Raw genomic sequence first — 18,043 nt, 5'->3', positions numbered from 1 at the left:
AATAACATGGGGAGTACCAACACCTAGTACTGAATAACCAGGGGAGTACCAGCATCTGGTACTGGATAACAAAGGGAGTACTTGCACCTAGTACTGAATAACAAGGGGAGTACTAGTACCTGATACTGAATAACAAGGAGAGTACTGGTACGTGGTACGTGGTACTAAATAACAAGGGGAGTACAAGAACCTAGTACTAAATAACCAGGGGAGTACCAGCATCTGGTACTGGATAACAAAGGGAGTACTTGCACCTAGTACTGAATAACAAGGGGAGTACTAGTACCTGATACTGAATAACAAGGAGAGTACTGGTACCTGATACTGAATAATTAGGGGAGTACTGGCATCTGGTGCTGAATAACAAAGGGAGTACTGGTACCTGATACTGAATAATGAAGGGAGTACTGGCACCTGGTGCTGAATAACAAAGGGAGTACTGGAACCTGATACTGAATAACAAGGAGAGTACTGGCACCTGGTACTAATCTATTATGTAGTTTTCTTACCCAGGACAAATTTTACTGCCCTGGTCAATGTTTGACAAATGATTAAATACATACAGTAACATAATCACAATTAATGACACTAGTAAATACCTGAAAGGTTGTTATGATGAAGTATTGTTATGATGATTTCTTGGGCAGTATGATAGTTTACAGAAGCACTTTGCATTAAATGCCACAATTGATCGGCAGCAAACCAGAACTGGCCCATCTGTATTTTTTTAACATGATGTATCTAATTATATGTATAAATAATACATCTAGACAATGGCAGCATTGTGGAGCTTTGTTTTGTGTTTGTTGTTTGTGTTTTTTTTGTTAATTATAAGCTGAGTGTTGGATAATTTAATACTGTGTCTTCATTTGTTCCTTCCTGCTTTCCATCAATTCCCCAGAAAAAGGAGCAATTACACTGGATCGAGCACTCCATCAAACGGTCAGTGATGATCCTTCAGCCAATAAGTGTCAGTTAATTTAGATTTCACTGGCTGAAAAAAATGGTAACAAAGAGTGAAGAGAACGGTAGCATCTGCGGCTTTTCTTGGGAATGGAGGAGCGTGCAGGGGGCTGAAGGAGCCACATTCCCGAATTCGTTAAAGCAGCACTAGGTCCCCTTCCAATTAACGTCCAGCATCAGAATGCAGGCATAGTAAAGTGAAACTGAGTAAAAGCACATTTGGAACTGGTACAAGGAAAGGCTTTTACTCAGAGGACAGTTAATGCATGGTGACGCTCTCCAGGTTGCAGGCCTGTGCTTCTCCCGTGCAGGAATCCTGGAACAGCGGCTCTGCACTAATAGGAGATTGCTTCTCTTCTGCCACAGTAAGCCAATAACAAGGTCTTCCATTGCGTATTAAAATTGATCCCCTTTGCCTTGATTGTTAGCATGGAGACAAGCAGCAATCATTGTCCTATTCATAGCTCATCAGGCCAAGAAAGAATGCTAAATAAAACACATTTTTATTCAAAAAGGATACTCATTATGGGATGTTTTTTTCCCCCAAAATATGATTGGGAAAATGCATCTCAAATGATGACCTAATGAATATACATTTCAAAGGGATCTTTGTTCAGGGGTAGTTTTGTGTCGATATACTCAGCTAAGTGAAACTCGTATCTGACTTCACGTCTGAGAATAACAACAGTCTCCAGCATCTATATGTTGAACTCCTTCACTCATACCGACATATCACTACAGGCTGATTTTGGCTTAATTTCGTGGTAGTCCTATTTTTCCGTTTGCAGGTTCAGTCGTGCCAAGAAAAAGAAAATACCAAAAATGTTCATCAACACCCAAACACCAAAATGAGGACTAGACAGTGAGCTGTGTTAGTGAAACTCACTGGGGTAAACGAGAATCGATTGGACCCAGCTTCTCGGGATTCGCTAATGTAACTGAATGCCATCTCTCTCATTAGGACCGTCCTCTGGTCGACTGGGGAGGGGAACGGACCATCTTCATGCAGATTAGCCGAAACCTGAGGAGCACTGTGTCGCAAACGGCCAGACCGAGACACCCCCCCCCCCCCAAACTAATCATCAACATCATGGCTTCATCTGTTAGTAAAACTTCATTTTTCAATTCTTGGTACAAGTAGCTATGGTGCTTCTCTAAAGAAATCAGGTGACTAAGTTTATTTGTATTGACTTGTTCCATCTCTGCCTTATTCCCTGTATTATATTTACAATAGTACATTATTTTTATCCCCCAGCCAGGGTCTGCTGTGATATTCCTGCATCTGTGGTGTTATATCTTTTTCTGCTAACTTGTAGAAATTACTTTTCTTCCCTCAAAACTCTTGTGTTTTCCCTTCCACAGTCCATCCATCCATCCATCCATCCATCCATCCATCCATCCATCCTCTTCAGACCTTTTCTCCCGGTGATGGATGACGTCCTGTTACTGTCTATCTCAGAAAAGTGGAAAATAAAAATGAAATTTTGTTCCACTGGAAACTGGGGACGGTCTTTGGGCAGGCTTTCTCATTAACACATGTATTAAATCACAACAAGCAAAGTTCTGTACGGTGAATTTCCTTGAGATGTGCTGTCACAAGTCGGACCCTCTGACTGAAAGCTTCACAGGGAATGTGACAGTTACACAAAGCACAGAGTCAGGCAGCCTAAAGCACAAAGTAAGTGTTTAACACCATAATATTCAGCTTAGCTTCCATGCTAATGCATAATGATTAAAAACGCAAATTTCCAAAACCCATATCATGAGATACGTTCGGAAATTTACCGTAAACTCTTCATTGGATTACACGTGGTCTGAATGAGTTTTGGTTCCCAATAGTATAACATATGATGAGGAAGTCTGACTTTAGGTCACTGGTGGTCTCATCCCAAAAATAACACAAAACTAAATAAAAGATGAACAGACTGAGTTTTGGAAATTCACTCTTCAGTTCTGGACACGACTCAAAAGAGGAGTGAAAATCCCTTCTCATCATCTCATTCTAATATATTTTTCCCCGACGTGCGCTACTCATTAATTTAATTTCATTAACATTCAAAACTAAAATACTTTTCAGACCACCCTTGTACGGTGGCCCGCAAGTGTGAACAAGCTGCAAATTCAGAAAACAACCGCAAATGAATAGACGCGCTGCAACTGACAGACACGGTGTAAATCTTGAAAGCAGATGCAAAGCAAATAACCCTGCAAATCCCCTCTCGCCTTGAGACATTTCAGTTAAACAAAGACACGCAAAGGTGACATACAGACACTCTCGTTGCTTTAAGTAGCCGTGTGTTTGGCTGTTTTGCGTATACTGTGGATTAATGTGCTTTGCAATTTTATGTTCAAAAACTGTATTTCGGTACAATCAATCAACACGATTTCTAATGTAATATGCTTCAGTAGGCATGTGTCATACAGTAGTGACATTTTAGGACTTTCTCTGATATTTGCCTCTTTGGACTCTCTTTGCAGGATTCTGCATCTCGCCATGGGTTCGCAGAAGGTCTCACAGGTGAGGCAGCCTGCCTGATTAGAATGTGTAATGCAGCATTTCAGGGCCAGAGGGGTCTCTGAGTGTCCATGGAAACCAGGCCAGGTTATTTTTGGGGAAGAAAGGGGGCATGCAAAGTGCAACACCCGCAGGGAGCAGCCAGCAAATGAAGTCTCGCTGTGGTACCAATCTCTGATGCTCTCATACCTCACCCAAAAAAGCCACGTCTGTCGAGAACTTTGAACAGTTTGACAAAATATTGCCCATGATTCTGAAGATAGTGTATCAGTCAATCCTGATTAGACTATATAAATAAACAGATGTTATGCTACACATATGTCTTCTGCCGACTGTTAATTACTGCTGTATATTAACAAGTCAAGTTAATTACTGTACACACCCTGGAAGTAGCTACTGTCATGTCTCTCAATAAGAATATAAGTTCTTCATCGTTCGGTTGCTTACTTTAGTTGTTGCTGTTCATCATTGATTCATAACTACAAAGACAATAATCCATTAGACAGGACAGCATAGTAAGAACATCTAAAAAAATCAATGTGGCCATGACAGTATTAATACTGTGCATGCTCTCCATAGTTAGCAGGCAGGAACAGATCTCTGGTAATATGCCTGCAAGGGGGCTAAAGAGCCTTTTCTGGAGACCCCCCCTGACCATCGATTGATAGGGGCTTCTGATCAAACGAGCAGGGGCTGTAAAGCTGCCAGACGGATGGGCCAGGGCCCATTTGTGTTTGAGGGATGGGATCTGCACAGCTGACAGTAATTGTTGCAGATTAATGGGACACTTTGTGTAGCCTGCTGTTTCGCCCTTAACACAGAGGGGCCCGGTGTGTGTTTGTGTGGGAGGTGGGGGGGTGGGGGGTAGTATTAGTGCCATGACCATTCAAAACTCCATGAAGAGAACTAATTTGTCCTTGGACATAAATGCACCAGGTAGAGGGCTGGTGCCTTTGACTCGGTCGTCAAGGAAAATGGCACCTGACAATTGATATGATTTTGACTGCTGAATGGTAATGGACTGATTTGATGTGACAGGCAGCAACATCATTCTGCTGTGAACAATGGCTTTCAGCTTAGAGTCCTTCACCCTAACCCTGCCGCTCCACCCAGAACCTCACAAACCCAAAGAACTCCACCAACTGGGGGATGTTCATGGAGCACATTGCCGGTCTTTGCGGCTTGGACCCCAGGAGCGTCCGTGGCCAGCAATCATCTGGGGTCCCATGCCCCCCACCCCCCAGGCAGGTTCTTCTGATCAAGTGTCAGCATGTTATCTAATTAGGCACTCAGGGAACCCGGCCCAAGGAGACGGGGGCAGGTATCCCGTTTTTTCCAGTGGAACTGCCACAGCTTCCAGAATCTGTTTAGCAATGGTCTCCCTATTCCTACAGGCTGCTAACATGCTGCCGTGGTGCTATGATGATATCATACTCAAGAATCCAATGGAGATCCAGCATGTGTAACATCTGAAAAGTCAAAACAAAATACATTTAAATTTCAGGTGCCACTCAGTCACAAGCCAAGAATTGCAGCCTTTATGTGCCCATAAAATGAAAATGACTGAAATTTGATTAGAAGTGATGCATTCACGATGATGCTGTAATGTATCACAACACACCCATGTACAGTGCCTTGTGGCGACACTGTTGTAAAAGGCGCTATATTAAAATAAACTGGATCGAATTCTGTTACCTTTTACACATCCCATGCTGAGGCTTCCCTGAGCCCTAGGATTGCAGGAAAAGTCTTCAGGCTCCCTTTGACCAAATAGCAGATAAGCAGTTGGATGAATGGATGGATAGATAGATTGATGGATGGATGGATGGATGGATGGATAGGTGATGCATCCTCTAAATACATTTCTAGACTTTGTTCTTCGAGAATTCCTGCACTTGAAAAAGTATATATAAAGATTAAGATTTAAATGAATATTTCTCTGAAATATTTCAATATATTTGCATGGCTGCAACATTCAGTGGTTAATAATATGCATTTAAAAGATGACTTCGTCGTCTCTATACAGCGTTAGTTTACAGTTCCTATGGAAGGCATAAGAAGCCGGAAAATACGCGCCGGCATCAGGCAGCGAGCGATGCTGCTGAGATAAAGCCTTATCTCTCTGAAGGCTCTTTGTATCTTGTAGCCTGCGTTTTGTGTTACCGGGCCGGGCCCGAGTGTCCAAACAGCAGTTTTAACTGACGGACCCGCTCGACCCGACTGGATTCAAAGCACGGGTGGGTCGCCACCTCTGGGTGAAACAGAATGAACCCCGCATTGATCGGCGCTCGGGGAAAGATGGTGTCATCGCTCAGATGTGGCTTACACATGTTTGTGGAACTACAGAAGATAAGGTGACAAGATTTAAGCCGATATAGGACTCCCCCCCCTCGCTCGCCCCCCTTGGCCTCCGTCTGGGTGCTCATTCATTTCTTATGTATATGCACATAAACAACTGGAACCTAAGGGGGAGAACAGCTTGTGTGACCGAAGGGGAGGGGGGCAGAGGCAAAAAGAGAGATGATTTGTGGGTCTTTCCTCTGCACTAGCATTACTAGAATGACCCTCTAGGGCGGCATGAAAGGCTTCGTGATTGTGAGGAGTGGTAAAATGATATCAGACCCCCTTTGCCCTGATAGATTTATTTATATTTCAGTGCCAGACCCCAATCAGGAACAAAACAGTAAGAGGGTATGAATATTCGCGCTGATCATCCGGCATTGTGTGCTGCCCAGTGCTACCTGCCGCTTTTCAATATCATCAAGTATTACTTATTTATTGTCGACCCCCCCAGCCGCCCCCGCCTGACCGGTCCTGCTCTTCAGCCCGCTGGGACCTGGTCAGGAACTACTACAGGAACTAATCCACTGTGTCTTTTAGCATCCGGGGGCCGTCAAAGGTTATTTTAAAAATGCACTTGAGCTTCCAGAATGATTTATGTTGCCCCGTTGTCGTCCCGTCATGCATGTCAGTTGCTGTATCGATCCGTCGTCGCATGAGAGGCCCTGTGCTGGCGTCCGCAAAACCACGGTGAGACCGACCTATGATGAAGACGAAAGCTAAAAAGGGAGATAAAGACAAAGAAAAGGATGAAATCATACTTAGCGTAAGGCGTCTGTAGCTAGTGACAGTGTCTTCTCTGCTGTAAAACATTTTAGCGTACGTTCTTCTTAGAGATTTTTTTTTATTATTACTTCATTTGTTATACATGATGCAGATTATTTGCTTATCTCTGGGACAGAGGAAACTATGACTAATCCTCTCCAATGGGGAAACCTAGATCGGCGACAGTATTGAACTTCCATGCATATTCATTCCTTTTCTTTGTTTTAAGAATTCCATCCATCCATCTTCCAACCATTTATTTAGTACAGGGTTATGGGGAGTCTACAACTGGGCATACAGCGGGGAACAGCCTCTGCAGTCCACCGCTAAGAATTACACAATCATGTCAAAGACATCAGCACCTCCACGGCTGCTGATGTTGATAACATTACGCATAACACAACTACATAACACACTCGTAATACAAAATATTTTCTCAGTGATTGCTGTGTTAAACTGCTATTTACCGGCCTGTCTCATGCCAGCGTGGCCGCTAACCCAGTTAGCATTTCCTCGACCGCTTCTGCAGGCGATGCCACGATGATCGCACAACACCGCCGCCAGCCAAACCCACCGCTGTCCTCACACAGTCCCGATAAAACGATGAACCGGAGAGGCCGAAAAAACCAGGAGGCAGAGCCTGGAAAGTAGCCTGTCCTAAGTGAAAGGGAGAGGAGAGGAGCTGCAGTGCCCATTTAGGGTGGTGGGCTATTTACCCTGACAGCCATTAAACATGAATTAAAAACCACACAGGCCTCTTTGCCTCTGAAATGTCATTACATATCTTTATGGCAAGCGATTGTTGAATAAGCAGTTTGCTGGCCTCCCCAGGGCAGGAGATTAGGGGGGCTGGGCTACGGTATATACTGTATTGCCAAAAGGCAGGTCTGGAAAATAGAGAGAGATAATAGCCAGTGAAATGGAATTTACATTAAGCGCTCTGATAGAGTGGAGTACATCAGGGCACAACCAGGCAAGACAAAAGAAAAAAAAATTATATATATATATATATATATATATATATATATATATATATATATATATATATATACATATAAATACACACACACTAATAATAATAATACATATTTCGGAGTGTTTGCTTCAGAATCGCTACAAAAAGGTCATCGCCAGAGATTATTTGAAATATCTAAATAGGGGTTCAGCTTTTGCAATAGTTACAGTAGTTTTTGCCAAAATTATTGCACATTTTTTCAAACATATTTCAATTGTATGACAGGACTTCACAATCTGTAATATTGCCTTTAAAAAAAGCTGGTCTTCATAATCTGTAAAGTGTTAAAAAGAAAAATTCACAAGCGGAAGCTGAAATGAGGGGAATTCTGTCGTTCTCTATCCCGAGCTCGGTTGACCTGATGTGTGCTGGCAGGGTTCCGATAGCGAGCGTGTAACAGGCCAGCATACGACGCAGCTGAAGGCGCGTAAACCTCGCGATTGGGCCCATTCTGTTCCATTCAAATACCCAGGCGTCTCGGAAGTGTGCTGCCGTTCTGTGAATCACTAGTAAAGCTCAGTTCACCGAGCAGAAAGGAAGCATTGCAGCAAGCGGATGAGTCAGCTCTGTCACGGCAATGAAGTCATTGGGTCTGATGTGTAAATAAACCAAAGCATTCGCAGCCCCGAGTTCTGTTTAATTCCTCATCCACAGTTAAGCCATTACAGACCTGTAGCTGAAAAACCCCATAACCTTGTAAGCGAAAGACTTATTTTAGAGCATTTATAAGGAATCCTGAAATAATCTGCCCCCCCCCCCCCCCCCCCACCCCACGCCCCATTGCCCCCTGGGGATATTGTTTGTCATTAACTCCAGCCAGCATTTTAGATTGTTATTGTTTTATAAAAGCATAATACACTAACGCAGTGTTCTTTTGGGGGGGTTTTACTATGGCCTTCCAACAGGAAAACTACCATTCTCCTTTCAGTCTATGTTCTGTTCTAGCAATTTAATATCTAGCGAAAGCAGCAAATGGCAAACATTTCTCCAAATTCACAAAATGAACTCTTAATATCCCAGCTCCTATTTCTGAGATTATAATTGCATTAAGGCCTGCAAATGTGGAACAGTATGTTCTCCGTGCTGAACGAGAGCAGGTTCATTAATGGAGGAGAAGTTTAATTCAATTCAGCTTATTTTTATATAGCGCCTTTCACAACAGAGTGGCCCCTAGGCGCTTTACATGCATGTGATGTGATACATTATGACATCGTTAGGAGAGAGTGATGCAAAGACAGGGAAAAGGAAAGACAAAGGAATGACAGAAAGTAAGGGAGATGACAACGGAGGAGAGGAAGCAATAAGTCCCAAGTGGGGAGAAAATGATGAGGGAGGAGAGAAGTATGTTATATTCCAGCTAGGATGCTCATCCCTTCAGGGGGGGGGGTCCCCATTATGGTTTCAGACTCATCCCTAAATGCATCAGCTGGGCTTCGTACACTGTGACTATGCAGGCTGCTTGACTGGCATATCTGAGTTACAGGCAGGACAAGGGCGTCCTATTTAACAGATGCTGTTTGGAGCCTCAGAATCTCTCTGACTACAGGGAAGGAGCACGGAGCACTGCTGCCTGTCCCCCAGACAGCTCTTCATCACCAAGACAGCTCCCATTTTTTATTTATTTAACAGATGCTTTTATCGACATACATTTTGGAGAAAGCTGGGTCAGATGGCCCAGGGAGCAATGAGAGGTTAGGGGCCTTGCTTCCTTGAAACTACGCTGTCAACCATGGGATTTAAACCAGCAACCTTCCGATCACAGGAGTAATGTCCCAACCCACTGAGCATACTGGGAAAGGTCACTGCCCAGTCACCTGTGCCCAGATGAGGTTACAGTAGAAACTTGAATGAGAGAGAGAAATGATAAGTCATACAGAGCTAAGGGGGAGGAGCATTCTTTGAGTGCAAGATACACAGTGTGCTGGCAGCTCAGGTACAGTATACGTGCATGTTCACTTAAGGGAACCAGCTAAGAACATTCTAAGAATTTATGGAAATCATGTTGAAAAGTAGGGCAGCGCAGTGCACCGCCTCTGCAATTTGTGCATGAAGTTTACATGTTCTGTCGTGTTGCATAGTTTTCCTTTCCTGATTGCTACTCACAGTCCAAAGACGTGCAGTTAGTGAATTCCACGCATCTTCCAAACACTTATCCTGGTTGTTGCTGCCTATCACTGAGAACAAGGCTGGGGAAACACCCTATACCAGTGTTCCTCAACCCCGTCCTCAGGAACCCCCCCAGACCATCCACATTTTTCTCTCTCCCATCTTCCAGCTGACCTGAACCAAACAATCAAGCAATAAAGAACTCAGCATACCTGGTACAGGTGAGCTGGGAGCTGGGAGGGAGCAAAAATGTTGACGGTCTGGGGGGGGGGGGGGGGGTCCCTGAGCACCGAGTTGGGAGACACATCACTGTCAGTCAATGACTGGGGACACATGTTTCAATAATATGAGCAACTCAGAAGTGCTGCTTCATCTAACTGCATCTTTGGAGTTTTGGAGGAAGGCAGAGCATCTAGAGGACATCTGTGTGACGTGAGAAGGTCCTGAATGCTCCACACAGAAGAGAGAGATTTAAACCCCCAATCTATATCGTGTGGATGTGCGTTGTACATCCTGACATCCCTTCCAGGGTGTACCCCAGGCTTGTACCCAACGCTGCCCGGGAGGCTCAATACTGCCCCCCCCCACCCACCCCCCGCCAGGCAGCCCATAACTGGAGGATAAGTAGCCGGAAGATCGATGGAATTTGAAATGTAACAAAATTCAGCGCGATGTTAGTTCGGCGTTCGCTGTTGCAGAAACTCCCCAAGGCTATTACTCCAGTCATTGTGGTTCATCTAATGAACATCATCGCAATTACATTTAATAAACTGGAACTAATTTGAAGATGTGAAACTAATTGTGTAAGAAATGGCGCCGGGACACACGGCACTGATCGTTAACCGTTAACCCTTGTGTAGGCGGAGACATGGACAATACTGTGCAAGGACCAGAGATTAAAGGCACAAGTGAGAAGAGAGGGATTTGTGTGCATGAGTGTGAAAATAAAACCGTGTATCAAATATATCAAATATCATAAGCTGTGAGCTTATATACCGTTACCGTCCTTCTGTGTGCCGTGTAACGCATTTCAATGGTTTCTCCATTGTCTTAGGCTGAACCACATTATAACTGTAAGCACCTAAATGACAAAATAACCACATGCACTTTAGATTTTTCTTAAGTGCCTGATTCTTGTTTCGTTCCTTTCGACCCCCTTATAGGCCTTCAGTTTCTAAGGAGGCCACTATATTTCTTCCATTGCCTAGCAACCATCACCAAGGCCAGCACTCCGCTGTTGCCAGGGTGAAGCACCTGCATTGTTTCTCATTGGCGTCCCTTTATCTTTTCAAATATTTGTCCAATATTTCTTTTTTTTTTTACCAAATGGAGGGAAATGGCAATTAAAGTGTAGTTTCGCAATATCATGTAGCAGAAAATAGCTATTTTTTAATCAAAAGGGCCCTTTTTTAATTTTTTTTTGCTCATACCCTATGTTTAATGCGAACATAACTTCAGAGTAGTCACTGACTCGCGGAAAATGATAAAAATCTGCATTTATACAGCATTTCCTGGAAGCATCATGCTATAGCAGTAACACGTGAAATATGGAGGATGTCACCAAGACAGAATTCCGTACGTGTCTACGCATGCATCGGTGTCTTCCTCAAAGTCCAGGGGATGCTTGCAGCTTCGAGGGAGGGGGCTGCTTCAACTAGAAAGTGGGACGTTTATGCTGAAGGATTAAAAAAAATATTATGACATTGTGTTTCTTTTTACTACCCCCCTCCCATAAAATTTCCTTGAATAGCACCTGTGGACAATTAAGGGTGTGCATCTTTCACTCTGTCTTTGAACGTGTGTGTGTGTGTGTGTGTGTGTTTAAGGGAGCCCCCCTGAGTAAACACCACAAGCTATGCCCGTCAAGCACATCAAACTGTCAACACCCCTGCCCAGGAAGACACTCAGCCCCCTGGTGCCACCAAGGCCAGAGCAGCTCCAGATCTCTCCAGTCCGGGGCTCCCACAGCAGGGACTCCGAGCAGCAGGTCTAACGCCACCCCAACTTTGTCCTTCCCCACTGTCCCCTGTTCTCTTCCTTGGGCGGGTAGGGGAGGGGGGCACATTACTTTTTTTTTTATGCAGCTTGTTCTTTTTCAAGAATGTTCGAGAGCCTGTGTTTCTCCAGATTGTTCCTTCCTTTTTTGAGAATGTGCAGGAGAACCCCAACTGACACCGTCGTGATAGGTAAGTCCGACTTCCCTTCCGCCGCTACACTCCAAAGCTATTTTGGACATAGACAATGCACATAGTGTTTTTCTGTATTTTTCACGTGTCCTGTGAACCTCAGTATTGTAAACTGTGTAATCCTTTCCTGTAAAGCCTCTTTGCGCTGCCGATCAGGTCTATTCACAATGATGCCGTCGTTCGCTGGCTTGCGCGGAGAATAGCCCAGCTTCGTTAGCTGGTAATTCCTAGCAAATGATGTATTGTAGACGACTTTAGGTACAAATTCTATAGCGTTTTGTGTGTAATTGTGAGCACATTGCATTGTGGGTGTGGAATTTCATGAATTACTGGAATTGCAGTGAGAAAGACGCTGACCATCCCGTTAAAATGGGCCAGGCGCATTTCCAGATAACTTGTCTCTTCCTTGTCTGCTGATGCACTGAATGGGCAGCTTGGTGCGATTCTGGGTGTCTCAGGCACAAAAACAATGCAAACAATACATTTTTAGGAATTCATACAATTCAATTGCAGCTAACATATATATATATATACATTTTCTGTATATTTACATGCGCGGTAGGATGTTTATTACGTATTAGTTTTACCTACTAATGTCCAGTTTTCTACTATTTCCTCAAATAAAAGGGTGGGCATGAGAAAATCACCTGTAGATTCAATATTTGCTAATAATGCTCACTTGCGTTGTATTATTTAACATGTTAATTGTGGACAAAATCTTAAGAAAATCTATTAGAATATATAATATGTATATAAGGAAAACACTTCAATCAGCAATGGAAGGTAGCAAAATTTTAAGTCTGGCGAATCACTAGAGAGCCAAAAACATGCAAAGCGATAAAAGTGAGTCATTATCTAGTTTTTCTATCCAAATTGATGGAGGGAATGAAGACGTCTGTTTTTAAATATACATGCTCCATAGCATCCATGACAGAAGAATTAGATACTATATTACTGCACTAAAAAGGCACGAAATTAGACCGTGCAGACTGTATCTTACATCAGTAGATGAAAGACAGAAATGCCAACAGATATTCAATGGCTGCATTAGGAGAATATCAGTGAATATACTGTTAGCGCCTAGGTGATCCTCGCAAATATAGGAACCAAAAGAGTGAGACACAAAGAATAAAACTAAGGAAGAGGAAATTACCGGCAGTAAGATGACGGTCTTACACCACTAGTTTCTTCCGGACACTCTGGTAAACCCGAACCTGAACCTAAACCCGAACCTAAACCCGAACCTGAACCTAAACTCGAACCTGAACCTGAACCTGAACCTAAACCCGAACCTGAACCTAAACCCGAACCTGAACCTAAAGCCAAAAATTTGCTTAATGCCAGAAAAAAATTCCCTGAAGTACATTTTTCCTTTTCGCCAAAGGGGAAAAGAAGGTCGCTTACTATCATCACTAAACTAGATAATTAGAAACAAGTAAGACTATGGGCCACAGCTTCTAACGGCAACAAATAAATAAATATGCCTACAGGATGCTGTGTGCTAGCCAGTGTGGAGCAAATTGGCAGTGTTCACAATCAGCTGCATTTGATCTGACAGTGGGATCTCCAGCAGAAAGACATGCAGCATCTAGGAAATAAAAAATAAAATGGAAATGGTTAGAGGCTGATTGAAAGAAAGTATCAGTTAAAGGACACTATGATACATAAATGAAACGCAGTTACTATTGAAGCGCTTGGTGCTGTGATCTTTAAATCAAAGTGAACTGAGAAAGGACCCAATGTAATGGAACCAGATTGGACATTATTAGAAAACGAGGAGCTGATGTGTCTGTGTCATGTAACACATGCCACCATATTGATGTCGGTCCACCGCAGTGTGGAAGACTAGTGATTTTGTTGTTTTCAGCATCACAACTGACAACAAATCACAGTCTACCTCACAGCTGTGTGACAAGTGCACGTTCATGTCAGCTGTGAGTCATGCAGCTCCCTTAAAGGCATCTGTAAATAACAGAGAGTATGATAAAACAAACATACGGCTTTATAATTATGGTGCTTTTTAATATTTCTGTTCATCCTGTGTTGCTATTTTACAGGACATTCGCCGTTCTACTGTATGTTTTACGTAAATAAAAATTTGCAAGGTTAAATAATTTTTTTATCTAGGTAATGTATTTCTGCGATGGGCTGGCCCCCCATCCTGGGTAGTTCCCTGCCTCGTGCCCATTGCTTCCGGGATAGGCTCTGGACCCCCCGCGACCCAGTAGGATAAGCGGTTTGGAAAATGGATGGATGGATGGATGGATGATAAGAAAGGTTAGATAATCACATTCAGTTTAAGACAACATATCTAGCATATTTTTGTATTTATTGACAACATGCGTTGACTTGGGACTTGGGTTCGAGTCTCTGCCGGCGTTCCGTGTGTGTGGAGTTTGCATGTTCTTCTAGTGATGTCATGGGGTTTCCTCCAGGTACTCTTCCCCAGGGTCCAAAAACATGCTGGGGTTAATTGGAGTTGCCAAATTGCCTGTGAGCGATTTAAAAAAAATGCAATATGTCCACAATAATTTCTATATACACATTCCTTTTGTTTTGTACTGTGTGTGAAGCTTGTACCTTCTCTCCAGAGGTGCGAGCTTCCCCCATGTTTCCTCTCACAGTCCGGCTAATTGGAGTCTCTGACTTGCCCATAGAGCAAGGATTAACTTATCTGGGGGGAGGCACAGGGTGACATCAGAATGGATACTCAGGTGTTCCTGATATGAGACCCACTAGCTAATGGCGAGGAGACCCTCCTCCCAAGCAAAGAAAGAGAAGCAAGACAAAATATAGCATAACGTCAGTAATCCACTAGCAGAGTGCCTGCGGTAAGACGTACTGGGGGGGCATTTGCCAATGGGCAGATCTGTGGGTCAGATTTAAGTTAGCTGTTCTATTTTTCCCAAGGTGGGGTGGAACCCTTAGGGTCTGGGCCCCAAGCGATGCCCTAGGAGAGCCCATGCGATAATCGCCAGTGTCATAGAGTGCGTGCTTATGTGTCCTGTGATGAGCTGGTATCCTGTTCTAGGTGTTCACCAGCGTCGTGCCCTACGCTGCCTGGGATAGGCCCTTTTCTCTAATCATTGGGGGGGGGGGGGGGGACCTTTAAATGCTTATCATTTCCCTTTTGCCAACATTCACTCACCCCTCTACCCATTTTCACACTGCATCACAAAGGCAGCATGGTGGTCACATCAGACCTCTCTTTGCAGGACTACAAACTGGTCGATCCCCTGAGATTCCTGCACCACCTCATCTGGAGGGACAGATCATCCATTTTGAAGTCTCTCTGGATTTCTTTTCACATAGGGGAAGCCCATTAACCACGCAGTGAAACAAGTAATTGCAATATTATTTTGGTTACTACCCTTGACTAATAGTGTGGAATGGAACCAATCCGATTAGTCTGTTAATCCCCCATTCCCTAATACCGTCAGTAGTCAACAAGATACCGAAGGAAACTCTTTCATTAAGGACCAATCTTACCCCTCGACTAAAAGGAGGGGTCCAGTCTCTTCCGCTGGACAGTGCCGACATCTAGTGGACGAATGCAGATGTGAAACACTACTTATATATTTACAGTCTTTCAGCTAATTAAAGGCTAGCAACAGGCATAAAACGTGTTAGTAAGTCAAACATAAAAGGCAACGCCGTTCATTTAATACTATCGCTATATATTATAATGCAATGGCTTTTAAAATTCATAATTTTGTTTTTAAATATTTAGGTTTGATAAATAGCGTTTTGATGTATTCATCAGGGGTACGTTTTTCGATGAGATAGCGAGCAACATTGGTGAAGAACGAATTGAGTCTTGCGAGTGTTTCCCAAAACACTTCATTATCCGACATTTAACGATTACGCCCTAAGTACTTCTTTGTTAGCTCCTCCCTATCGCCCATGTAAAAAATGCATAAGGGTTCGCTGTTAGTACTTAGTCTGAGTGTCATATTTTACATATTTAAAGAGTTACATTTTACTTATATGAGCATTCTGAGAGTGGACTTTAGGGATTACAAAATATTTAGCTTTTTAAGTATATTTTATATATACAGTGATCTTAACACTTCCTACAGCTGTGAGCTCTTAGTGTTACCCAAGGACGATTGTGATAAGTCTTACTCAAGACAAATATAATCATAAACCTAAATCTCCAGATGACCTGCGGCAAACATTCAAATGTTTAGTGATGTTCTGCAAATTAACTAGAGCCTGTAGAAAGTAAGGATGATGCGATTTGTTTTATAGTTATTTACTGGTGAAAAAATATTACAGCAGATAAAGGCACAAAGCATAAAACGTACATTTTAAAACTGGGGTGATTCTTCTCTCCCCGCTTTAGTGCGGCGACAGTGAAAACTGTTTTACTGAGCAGGAACCAGCGCTTTGACGCGGCTCATCGCCTTCTTCCACATTTCCTCCATGACAGACTCAATCAGGGGTTCGACATGTGCCTGCACAGAGTCGGTCAAAGGCTTAAGTGTCTTCTCGATGCTGGAGGTCAGGGGCTTCAGGTTCTCCTGAAGCTTATCTGCTAGAGGCTGCAGGTGGACTTTTCCTTGCTCAAGGTAGGTTCTGAAGGTAAGCAGACTCAGAGTTACCAACCTCCCCATTGCTTCTGTGGAACAAACTCCCAGCCAGAAGAAGAAGGGCTATGATATACGTATGGGAGGGTGAGTGAGCTGTACATGTCAGCAGAGGGGTACTTACTGGGCCTTGCCAGTAAGCTCATGGTTCTTCACTTTCTCCACCAGTTCATGTGTAACTCTAGTTACTACGGTGGAAAGATCCTGGACATACTTAGTCAGCTTATCAACTTCAGTGGAGACATCTCTCTTTGCCACAGTGAAGGACCCACTGCCTGAAAGACATCGGAAACCGCTCTGTGTAACTACTGCGCGCACAGTAGACTTTGTTGTCCTCACACGTCAATGCATTATTTATTACTATAACTTGAAATGCCAAAAATGTCAATAAGCAACAATATATTTAATTAACAAGCAATAATATGTTAATAAGCAAAATGCGGTGCAAAAACACAAATGCATCTTATTGGTTGTACAATTACTTCTTACCGTGGATCAGTGCCAGCACCACAACTGCAGTGATAGAGAACTTCATCATTTCTGGCTGGATGGACACCTATATGAACAGCTGGCAGGTATTAATAGAATTTTTATGCGATTTTATCTTAGGCTCAGGAATATTTGAAGCCGGAGGTACAGAAGAAGTTAAAAGCAAACCCGAAACTTGAAAACAATGTCTTACCATCAAACCATGTAAATATATTAAGTTTTTATACCACATATAAGAAAACACGCTTTATCCTCGCAATTTAAAATTAATTAACAGATTAGCTGTAGACGTACCTTCTGCAGTGTTCAAACCCGATGGAATCTCTCCTTACATCCTGTGGGGTTTATATGGCTCCACAGAGAAGGCGAAGATCATTAGCCTCTGTGGCTGAGCATGTTTACCATTGGATGCTACTTTCCCAGATCTGATTATGCCAGCGTGAGCATACATTCTACTGGTTGACCCTTGCTGCATGACCTGCCATGATCTTCTTCAAAGTCCAAAAGATTTTACAAGAATGCTGACTCCGGAAATGTTGGCCAGTTGGTGATATGCTCCCTTACAGAGGTCATTTATCAAAAATCTGACCGCATTCATTTAAAATCTCCCATTCAATGAGTACATAAGGAACTGATAACAATGATTTGATCAATACGCTAACGTGAATGGAAGGCAAGTTCTGACAATCGCCTGCAACTGCTGTTTTGTACACAGAAAGTTCGGTCTGTGGGTTTATCAGTAGTTGCTTTACACAGTGTGTCCATATTTTTTTCATCTGACCTACAAACCCATAAAAATCAAAAATACGCTCATTTGAAATCCACCCAGAGATAAATCACCTCAAAACACAAGTGATATGAGAGCTTTCTGCACATTACCTGATAATTCTCCTGATAATATAAATATATTACAACCTTTCAGCATGCATTTTGAAAAAGATCTGAATCTGCTATTTGATTATTTGTGCAACAGAATATAGTAATAAACAATGCTCTACTATAATAATAGCATTTAACATAATTCAAATAAACTTGCAGTATATGTTTATTATCTATGAAACCAAGGTATAACAGC

At 43.0% G+C, this 18,043-nt stretch overlaps 1 protein-coding gene across 1 annotated transcript; it reads right to left on the bottom strand.

Moving 5' to 3' along the window:
* Nucleotides 1-16,257: 16,257 nt before the first annotated feature.
* On the bottom strand, nucleotides 16,258-17,017 carry LOC125748863 (type-4 ice-structuring protein-like). Its single transcript, XM_049025522.1, has 3 exons — nucleotides 16,969-17,017; nucleotides 16,604-16,754; nucleotides 16,258-16,468 (listed from the first exon to the last, which is right to left on the bottom strand). The coding sequence occupies exons 1-3, from the start codon at nucleotides 17,015-17,017 to the stop codon at nucleotides 16,258-16,260; spliced, it is 411 nt and encodes a 136-aa protein (XP_048881479.1).
* Nucleotides 17,018-18,043: the final 1,026 nt, after the last annotated feature.

This window comes from Brienomyrus brachyistius, chromosome 9 (assembly GCF_023856365.1).
Source record: "Brienomyrus brachyistius isolate T26 chromosome 9, BBRACH_0.4, whole genome shotgun sequence".
NCBI classification, from domain to species: Eukaryota; Metazoa; Chordata; class Actinopteri; order Osteoglossiformes; family Mormyridae; genus Brienomyrus; species Brienomyrus brachyistius.
This window is presented reverse-complemented; position numbering and strand designations above follow the sequence as displayed.